We start from the raw sequence: 10,434 nt of genomic DNA on the forward strand, positions 1-10,434 counted from the left end.
AAAAGAAAGACAGGAGCTCGCGGCTTGCTCAGTTGGTTAAGTGTCTGGCTCTTGATTTCAGCTCAGGTCACGATCTCACGGGTCATGGGTTTGGGCCCCACTTCCCTCTGTGCTGACAGCGTGAAGCCTGCATGGGATTCTTCCTCTGTCCCTCTCTCTGCACCTCCTTCACTCGTGTGTGCATGCACACTCTTCCAAAAAAAAAAAAAGTGTCAAAAACCTTGAAAAAGTAATGAAAAAACGAAACCACAGATTTACTATTTATGTTTCTTGATGTGTGGGACGGGTGGGGGGGCAGAAGCAGCCCCTGAGTGGTTGAGACGCTCCTTACACGCCAAGCCTCAGTTTGCTACCTTTGGGAGCACCGGGCACATATTTGTTGAATACGAGAAACTCTTCCCGTGCGTACAGTGGCTCCGGGCGAAGCTGTGCGGAGACCCCGGGGCCAAGGGCAGGGACGTCTGGCTTCCCTGCAAAGAGCGGAGGTGTGCGGCACAGGCCTCTGGGGGCCCGGGCTGGCATCCCCCTGCCGCAGTAAAGGAAAAGGCGTGGCCGCGCGCGCCACCGGGCGAGTGCCCTTCCCCACCTGGGCCGTCACTGTGCCCGACCCTCCGCCGCTCCGCCACCTGCGGCCAGAGGCGACCTCCGGGTAGGGGGCCGGAGTGGTGCGCTCCGGCGGTTCGCGAGCCCGCGCCCCTGGTGGCCTCCCCCTGGCCTTCCCGGGGCTGCGGCTGCGCCAGAGCCACGCCCCAGGCGCGGCCGTGCCGTGGCTGCTCACGTCCCCACGGGAGCCGGGGCGGGGCCGGGAACCAGAGTCCGGGAAGGAAAGGGGCCCCGGCCGAGGCGACAGCGGCCCGCGGGTTGGTTGCGCGGCATCCTGAGGGGTTGCGAGCGCGGATTCGAGCCGGGCTGTCCCGGTGCGGGTTCGGGCTCCCTCCCTGGCCCCATGGCCTTGGGCAAGTGAGTTCCCCTCCCGAAAGCGAGCGTGTGGGTAGGGCCGCGCGGTTGAGGGGGGGCGGGGAGGGAGCCCGCGTCCTGAAGGTGGAGACCCCCCCCCCCCCCTGCCCAGCGCCTGGCAGGTGGAAGGACGAGGGGCGGGGCAGTGGCGGAGGCTGAGCGAGCTTGGAGGGAGGAGCCAGGCGGCCGGGCCGGGCGTGGGGACCCTCGATGCGTGCTCCTGCTGTGTCCCCGTCACGGGGCTCCTCCCCAGGGCGCTGTCGTCCCCGCTCCGCCCCCCCCCCCACTCCCCGTTCAGAGGCGGCGCTCAGATCCTACTGTGGGGCGAGATCCCCGGACGCCGGGGGCCAGAGTGCTGGCTCGGAGGGCAGCTGCACCGGCGGCTGGGCCTGTCCTCATGGGCTGCAGGGCTCGGGGCTGCGTTTCCTCCTCTCCCGCCCGGAGCCACCCTGGCGAGGCTCGAGGGACCGGTACTGCGGGCTGTGCTGGGGCACCAGCCCCGTGTTAGAACCTGCGAGCAAATAGCCCGACAGAGCGCAGACGCAGGAGTTAGTTAAGACGGAAGGTCTCTGGGTGCTGAGGCCCAGGGGCCACCCCTCCCTGCGTCCACGCGGAGGCCCTGAGCGCCTTCTGTGTACCAGGTCTGGGGTGTGAGAGGAGCACCGTCACCAGGGCTCTGGTGTCCGACCCCCGGGCTGCGGCCCAGATCCGAAGCTGCAGACGGAGAGCTGCGTGCTGCGTGGGCCGCAGGGTGGGGTTTTTTGTACTGTTTGCAAATTAACTTCACCGTTTAAAAGGTACAGAAGTGTGTCCATTGCTGACTCAGTCTCCCTCCACCTCCCCCCCGCCACTTTAGCCACCCTGTACCCCTCCTGAGGCACCCACTGTCCAATTTCTTCTGTGTCCTTCTAGAGAATTTTTAACCATTTCCCCAAAAAAGGTCCATGTGTTTTACATTTATCTATTTACACACACACACAGAGTTTTACCTTCTTTATGCAGCTGCTCACATATGTTGCACAGTACGATGTATTTCTTTTACTTAACAGTACACACTGGGCCTGTTCCGTAGCAGGTGCATAAAAAGCTTTTTCCTTCCCTTTTTAAAGAAATGGCTCTAAAGGATTTCATTGAGCAGACTTACCACACTTTTTTTTTTTTTTAACCAATCTATCACTGATGGACGTCTAGGTTATTTCTAATGGTTTGTTATTGCTAGAGCGTCATGGTGAATGGCGTTGAACATAAGGCTTTGTGGCCATGGTAGGACGTCTGGAATATCTCAAAGGGGAATCACTGAATCAAAGAGGATGTAAATTTGTAATTTTGAGAGCTGTTGCTAGGTTACCCTCCCTCAAGGTTCTACTGATTTGGACCCCCCCCCCCCCCCAGCAGTAGAAGTGTCCGTTTGCGCATCCTGACCAACACAGGTGTTATTAAGCTTTTTGATTTTGGTTATCATGCTAAGTAAAAACTGATACCTCTGTGTGGTTTTAGTTTTGCATAATATTTAAACATTGCATCAGTTACCAACATTTAAAAACCGAGGGTTTGGGCTTCAAAATCTGTGCTTTTTGTCTTTGTCGTGAAGGATCTTACGGTCTGTCGTGTTAGGCTTGTGTGAGGGTGTATCTTGGTCAAGGTAGGATGGCCGCTCCTTCCCACACCTCTGGGCTCTGCAGTGTGCCCTGTCCAACTGGACCCTGTGTTTATTTTTCTTCATTTATTACTGTATGTTGCTCGCTGGGCGTCTGTAGGTTTGAGTTTTCCAGGCAGGTGAAGCGTAAGGGAGAACAGAGCTGCTTTCTCTTCTCTCTGTGAAGAGCGGGGAGTTGGGTTTTGAAGGACACGTAGAAGGGGGAGAACGGGTTGCCCAAGGACGTCTGATGTGAATGAGTCTTGCAGAGGGGTTAGAAGTTGGAGAGGAGTACAGCAGAGTCCTGAGCTCACTTGCTCTGGCTGTAGTCAGTGGCTTGATAAGCGAGGACCTGGGATGCATGGTGACAGGCTTGGGCTTGAGTCCACAATGATTGACTCATGGTGGGGGCAGGATGCAGCATGAGTCACACTTTTGCGAGAGGTGTCCCGCACTCCTGAGCAGGAGGGCACCGGCAGGGAAAGACTTCCAGGGTCGGAGAACTAGGGACGGCGACAGACGCCCCCACCCGTGACTGCCCCCTTCTCCCAAGAGAGCCGGAGTCAACAGTCTGGTGTGTGTGTGTATTTGTTTCTCAGTATTATTTCCCCATTATATATTATTCTATTTTGATCAAAGTACGGCATAATAAATTGCATCTCTTTTGCTGTAGGTTTTTTTCCCTCCCCCTTCATCACTTGGGTCTTCCCCGGTCAGTGTGTGTGTCAGCCTCACTCTTTGATTGTTGTAGGTCCGTCGCACGGTGGTTCCTCTCTGATGGGCATTTGTTCATCTCCAGGGTTTTGCTTTCTTGCGGCTGTGAGCATCCTTGTGTCTTTCCTGATGTTCACCCATACTAGACCCCCTATATGATACACCCCTCCAGGTGGGCTTGCTAGACCAGAGGATCTGTTTCTGTTTAGAGAGAAATTGCCACGTTGACTTGGCCTTTTCCTTTGATACGACCCAATTTTTCCTCCAGCCGGTTTTCCTTCCTTTGATACGGCCATTGCTATGGTCAGAGATACATTCAGGCTTCAGTGAACTAGCTTCCTTTTATGCATTCTTTCTGATTTAAGATTTTATTTTTAGTTTTAGTTTTTAAAGATTTAATTTATTTAAAAATGTTTAACATTTATTTATTTTTGAGAGAGAGAGAGAGAGAGAGAGAGTGCGTGAGCTTGAGCGGGGGAGGGGCAGAGAGCGAGGGAGACCCAGAATCCGAAGCAGGCTCCAGGCTCCCAGCTGTCGGCACAGGACCCGGTGTGGGGCTTGAACCCACAAGCTGTGAGATCATGACCTGAGCCGAAGTCGGATGCTCAACCGACTGAGCCACCCAGGCGCCCCAAGATTTTATTTTTTTTTTTAAGTAATCTCTACACCCAACATGGGGCTCAGACTCACCACACCGGATCAAGAGTCACATGCTTTACCAACTGAGCCAGCCAGGTATCCCTGACTTCAGAGTTGATATTACCCTAGTTAAAAAAAAAAAAAAAAAAAGCCTCCTAGATGTTTTTAGAACACAGAGCAAAAATTTCCCTCGTACCTTCCTTTCCATGCCTTCTAGCACCCACTCCCCAGGCATCTGTGCTTATTAACAGCTTGAGTTCCATTCTTCCAGTCCTGTTGTCCAGCATGCTATACACAGACCTATGTGGCTGTTTAAATTAATTAATGGAATAAACTGTAAATGTCACATTTTGAGCGCTCAACAGCCACATGTGGCTCGAGGGAACATTTCCCCCATTGCAGAAATGTACCAGGCAGTGCTGCTCCAGGCCAGGGTTCTCAGACTCAAGGCTATTGGCATTTGGGGCTGGGCGGTCCTCTGTGTGGGGCTGTCCTGTACATCGTACCTGCTAGATGCCAGGAGTACCTCCCTGCACCTGCAGTTGTGACCAAACGGGTCTCCAGACATGGCCACGTGTCCCCCGGGCACGGGGCAAATCCCCACCCCTCCCACCTTGTGGAGAACCATCGCTGTAGACTTTTTTCCATACGGCTGTTATTTATCTATTTTTAATATAATTATTGTCAAGTTAGCCAACTCCGTATTGCTTTTAATCTTCTTTACATTATTTTTTAAAAATCTTTTTAAAAATTTTATATAATTTTGAAAGAGAGAGAGAGACAGAGCGAGACAGCGTGAATGGGGGAGGGGCAGAGAGAGAGGGAGACACAGAATCCGAAACAGGCTCCAGGCTCTGAGCTGTCAGCACAGAGCCCGACGCGGGGCTCGAACCCACTAACTTGCAACATCGTGACCTGAGCTGAAGTCGGACGCCCAACTAACTGAGCCACCCGGGCGCCCCTTTCTTTACATTCTTCCTGGGTCTTCCTGGTGTCAACACAGAGACTACAACTTCCCAGACTCTGGCTTTAGGAAAGTTCAGCAACACCGTGCAGGCAATTCAGCAAATATTTACTGAGTGCCCACGGATTGCGGTTACACCCAGAGCTGAGATGTTCATTTCTTCGGGTGGCAGCTCCTTGTTACAGTAGTTACTTTTCCAGAAACATTGTTCCCTTGGCGCCTCCCTCTGTGATCTTTGCTTTTCCCTTGCCTTTTGGCCAGATTGTGTGAAACCACCTGACGTCTGGTCAGCGGGCTGTCCTCCAGCAAGACCTTCGTCTGTTTTAGTCAGATCGTAAGAAAAATTTACTTTAGGTTTCCTTTGTTTAAATGGTCTAAGCTAAAAGCAGTGTGAACTAAACTATTTGTAGCCTTACATCTTAACCTAGTTGAATAGCTGTTGCTGTCAATAGGTGAAAACATTGTTTCACGTTTTCTTTTCTTTTCTTTCTTTCTTTTTTTAATCTGGAAAGGTAACTTAAGAGAAATAATACATATGTACCGTTAATGGAATGCCTGTCATGTGCTGGGTATTGTCCTATCCCTTTCATATATAAAGTCCTGAATCCTAGTAATTCAGCAAGGCAAGTCTTACTGTCATTTTATAGAGAGAAAGAGTGGGGATCACAGAAAATGAGGAGGCCCAAGCCACACAGCCAGCATGGAGCTGGGCTGGGCTCTGCACCCACGTCCGTCTGACTTCAAAGCTGGCGTTTCCTACTCTACCCCTTATGGGCCTGCTGTTTCCAAGCTGTGGCTCTCACCCGTTACTTCTTCTGTAGTCCCTCCAGTAATTTCTCATTCTTAAGGAATCCTGTCTTGTAACCCCTCACCCTAGGGACGTAGGAATTGCTTCGTCATGGCAAGTGACAGACAGCCTGGTTTGGTGTTAAGAAACAGTAGCGGCAATCCAGGGCGCCAGGGTGGTGGCGGCCACAACCAGCGCCCGGCAGCTGCCCCTCTGGGGCCTCCAGGGGACTGTGGTCCATGCTCTGGACCGATGGGGTGTGGTGGCAGCCTCGGGGGGTAGCGAGAGTCACAGGTATAAACGCAGACGTTGAGAAGGAGCCTGGCTGCCATCTCTTCTGTTTGGAATGGGGTGGGGGTTGGGGGGTGGTGGGGATGTGCTGGCTTGTAAATTTGCCACCAAGCCCAAAGCTTCTACCGCGGGACAGTAGTTCCCCAAATATGGGCAGGCAGATACGTAGGTACAGCGGTGAAAAGGTCCACGCAATTCATGGACAGGAACTAAATCACGTTGACACATGCAGTAGGGTACTTCCTTCCTTTTTCAGTTTTCCTTCAATGTTTCTAAGCCTGTGGGGGCCCACTTTTTAGGAGCCGGCACTTGCTTGTCGCTGCATTATAACCTGGAGAAGTGGCTGGAGGCAGCAGGCTCAGAGCCACTGCATCTAGTTTGAATTTAGTAACATTGTTTGCTTTTCATTGTTGATTTTTGATGTTTACCTTGTGTTTATGGGGAGTGATCCTGGTTTTCCATTTATGATAATACTACAAAGTTACCTTTTATAGTTCACGTAGGGGCGCCTGGGTGGCTCTGTCTGGTAAGCCCAAGACTCTTGATTCGGGCTCAGGTCATGGTCTCATGGTTCGTGGGTTCGAGCCCCTGCGTCGGGCTCCACAGCTAGCGGTGCAGAGCCTGCTTGGGGTTCTCTCTGTCGCCCCCCTCGGTGCCCCTCCCCTGCTCGCCGTGTCTCTGTCTCTCTCAAAACAAATGAACTTATATACATAAAAAAAAAAAAAAAAAGAAATTCCCTTTAAAATTCATGTAAATAAAGTCTAGAGCAGGAGTTCTCAACCCCGGGTGCTGCTGGCATTTGGGGTCAGACCATTCTCTGCTGGGGGGCTGCCCCGTGCACTGTAGGACGTTTAGCAGGATCCCCGACCCCCACCCCCACTGGACGCCCCTTTGTGACGACCAAAAATGTCTCGAGATCATCAAGTGCTCCTGGGGTGGGACCAAAATTGACCCTAGTTTAAGGTAAGCAAGTTTAGCCTGTACCATGACGGTAGGAGGTACGGATGGTTGGATATTGTAGGAAACACCACGTGTGTATGAAAATCGCTTAGCCTGATTTCTGTCAGTTGCGAGGTCCGCGTACCGATGTTCCTGTGTGCGTCCTGGGCGCTGATACCACATGAAGATGAGGCGGAAGGCGATGTCTAGCAAGGGATGCTCTAAGCAGCGCTGTCCAGTGTAACTTCCTGCCATGCCTGGAACGTTCTGAATCTGCACAGCCCAGTCCCTAGCTGTGGGCCACATGTGGCCATAGAGCACTCAGAATGTGGCTAGCGGGAATAGGGAATTGAATTCTTCGATTTTAATTAACTAATTTAAATTAAAAAAAATTTTTTTTTAAGTAGGCTCCACGCCCAACGTGGGACTTGAACTCACGCCAGCCAGGCGGCCCTCTTCCATTTTAATTAAATTTACATATAAATAGCCACATGCGGGAGAAGCTACCGCATCGGACAGCGCTGCTAGAGAAGTCAGAGCAGTGAGGTCAGGGTAATAGGATGCAGGCTGGAAGGTGTTGACTGTGCCCTTTAAAAGCTTAGAACTGGATGGGGCGCCTGGGTGGCTCAGTCGGTTGAGCGTCCGACTTCGGCGCAGGTCATGATCTCGCGGTTTGTGGGTTCGAGCCCCGCGTCGGGCTCTGTGCTGACGGCTCACAGCCTGGAGCCTGCTTCCAGATTCCGTGTCTCCCTCTCTCTCTGCCCCTTCCCCATCTCTCTCTCGCTCTCTTTCAAAAATAAACATTAAAAAAAAAATTGGGGGGTGCCTGGGTGGCTCCGTCAGTTAGGCATCCCACTTCGGCTCAGGTCACTCTCTCACAGTTCGTGAGTTCGAGCCCCGCGTCGGGCTCTGTGCTGACAGCTCAGAGCCTGGAGCCTGCTTCGGATTCTGTGTCTCCCTCACTCTCTGACCTTCCCCCATTCATGCTCTGTCTCTGTCTCAAAAATGAATAAATGTTATAAAAAAAAAAAAAAAGCTTAGAATTGGAGACACACAGAACCCACAGGATTGTGTCTTCCAGGACAGTGCAGCTGTGTGGTAGACAAGAAGAGCAGACAGGAGGTTTCAGGCAGTGGTTAGCACAGACCCAGCTAAAACTGCCTTGAGCGAAAGTGAAATGAAACCGACGAACTGATTCCTAAGACGGGAAAGCCCAGGGCGTGGACAGATGGACCGACCGATGCCCGAAGGTGTCAGGAACCTGTTGTGGTCTTTGCCTTCCTCCTCGTGACTCCGTTCTCAGGCCGACTGTCCCCTAAAGAAGGACAAGGTGGCCACCTGCAGCCCCACACTTGTTTTCTGCCACCTTAGCAACGTCACGGTGAAGGGCACTTGTTTCCTAGTATTGCTGGTGAGACTCTCAGCCGGGGTCTTGCTGCCCTTTGTTGAGCCCCTTACCACGTGCTCACCACACCTGGGGCTAGGGGGTGGGTCTGGCCCAGCTAACCCAGATGGAGAGATGGAGGGAATTGGCTTAATAAGTGATGATAAAGGATAATTGTAGAAGAAAACCCTGGGGGTAGTGTAGGCTAAGGGAGTGGACCCAAGAAGGATGCATTTGGAAGGGGGCCCTTCCCCGAGGCTGGGGCGCAGATGTAGGTGGAGACGGGCAAGTGCAGGCTGCTGGAAGGCAGGGCAGGAGCTGCTCTGCAGGCATGGGGCAAGCAGAAAGCGACCCCCAGGGTGCACGTGGGGTGGCCGGCACAGCTGGTGGTTGACACGTTGGCTGTGCCAGGGGAATGGGACACTGGGGCCACAGTGACAGGAGGACCTCGGAAGACAAGCCTGGGGGTGAAGGGATCAGGGTGCTGGTGCAGAGGAGGCAGGATGCCCCCACTGTGAGGGCCCTGGGGAGGTCTCCACAAGGCCACGGTGGGGCCTGGAGGACTCCGAGGGACAGCACGTCCTGGGCGCGGGGCTGGGCAGAGCGCCATTGGGTGGCCTCACGCCCGTGCCGCTGATCCCCTGGGCCGCTGCCTGGGCAGCACAGGAGAGCCTGTCCTCCAGCGGTGTCCCTCCGGGGCCCTCTATGCGAAAGCTTAGCACCGTGCTCACTGTACAGGAGAGGCGGAAGGGAACTGCGTCTGTCATCCCAGGGCAGGTATTGAAGGGCGGCTGTGCGTGGAGCCGAGAGGCGGAAAGTTCACAACAGGTGTGAAGGTGAGTGGGTGTGGGGCAGGCACGGCCCCGAGGAGCACGCAGGCAGGCGGCCGCGGCTCTCGTTGGCCCCTACGGTGTCTTCCAGCCTCAGGAGATGAAAGCCTAGGAAAATGCTGTGAGATAATTGTGCTGATCAGGCCATTAATGGCGGTGCAGGGGGCTCTCAGGCGCTCCGGATCTGGATCCGACAGGCCTGGGCTTAAGGCCAGCTTCCCCTGCTCAGGCGGAGCCAGTGAAGTGTAGATGTTGGGGAAATCACTGAGTCCCCTCGGGCTCAGCGTCTCCACTGTGAAAATGGAGGCGGGGGCGCCTGGGTGGTTCCGTCGGTTGGGCATCCAGCTCTTGGGTTTTGCTCGGGTCGTGCTCTCGCAGTTCGTGGGTCTGAGCCCCGCATCGGGCTCTGTGCTGACAGTGTGGAGCCTGCTTGGGATTCTCTCTCTCTTTGTGCTTGCCCCACTTTCACTTTCTGCCCACTCTCGCGCTCTCTCAAGAATAGAAAACCTTAAAAAAAAAAAGAAAAAGAAAAAAATGGGGGCAATGCTTACACGCCCTGTAGGATTGTTGTGAACGTTACGTGAAATAATGCATTTCTTCGTATGCTTGTTTAAAGAGGGTGCGTTTCTGCTTGCCTGGATGATGGCAGTAGCTTGCTCAACAATCCCCGTTTCCCCTTTTCTGGGGGTAAACACACAGCCTTATTAAGATACGGTTCACGTACCCTGCAGTTCACCTATTGAAAGTGTGCAATTAGCAGATTTAAGTATATTCACAGAGTTGCGTGACCGTCACCCCAGTCAATATTCAAACACATCATGACCCCAAAAAGCAACCTCACAGCTATTACCTGTTCTTACTCTTGCCCACTGCAGGGTCTTCTCTGCTCAGCAGGCAGACAAGACCGTTCAATAATGTCAATCGGATCAGGCCAGCCCCTGCCGGTGACCCTCAGTGATCCCCGCTGTGCATGGAGTAGACTCCAGACTCCCTGCCCCAGACAAGGCCCCGTGTCTTCTGGCTGCCCCTTCCTCCTCTGCCCTGCTCCCCTGGGGTTGGAGTATTCCAGCCACGCCAGTCTTTCCACGAGCACGTGCACCAGGCTGCCTCCCACCTCTGGATCTTGGGTTTCCGTTCCCGTTTGCCCAGATTGTGCTTCCTTTGTACGGTTGCATGCAGCCGCTGCTTGTCCCCCGGCTCAGCCGTCACACCAGCTTCCCTGACCATCCAGTCTCCCTGAGCCACACGCCTCTACCCCCCCCCCCCCCCCCCCCCCCCCCCCCCCCCCCCCCC

General features: G+C 53.8%; 1 protein-coding gene across 2 annotated transcripts in view; it reads left to right on the forward strand.

Annotated features, from left to right (window-relative positions):
- Window positions 1–420: 420 nt before the first annotated feature.
- The window catches only part of ATP9A (ATPase phospholipid transporting 9A (putative)), a 110,535-nt gene continuing 100,521 nt past the window's right edge, over window positions 421–10,434 (forward strand). For both annotated transcript variants that reach the window (XM_049649855.1, XM_049649856.1), the window contains exon 1: window positions 421–960. In XM_049649855.1, coding sequence (XP_049505812.1) covers window positions 947–960 — 14 coding nt within the window. In that variant the 5' untranslated portion in view covers window positions 421–946. The remainder of the gene's footprint in view (window positions 961–10,434) is intronic.

The sequence above is a fragment of the Panthera uncia genome, assembly GCF_023721935.1.
Source record: "Panthera uncia isolate 11264 chromosome A3 unlocalized genomic scaffold, Puncia_PCG_1.0 HiC_scaffold_11, whole genome shotgun sequence".
In the NCBI taxonomy this organism is placed as follows: domain Eukaryota; kingdom Metazoa; phylum Chordata; class Mammalia; order Carnivora; family Felidae; genus Panthera; species Panthera uncia.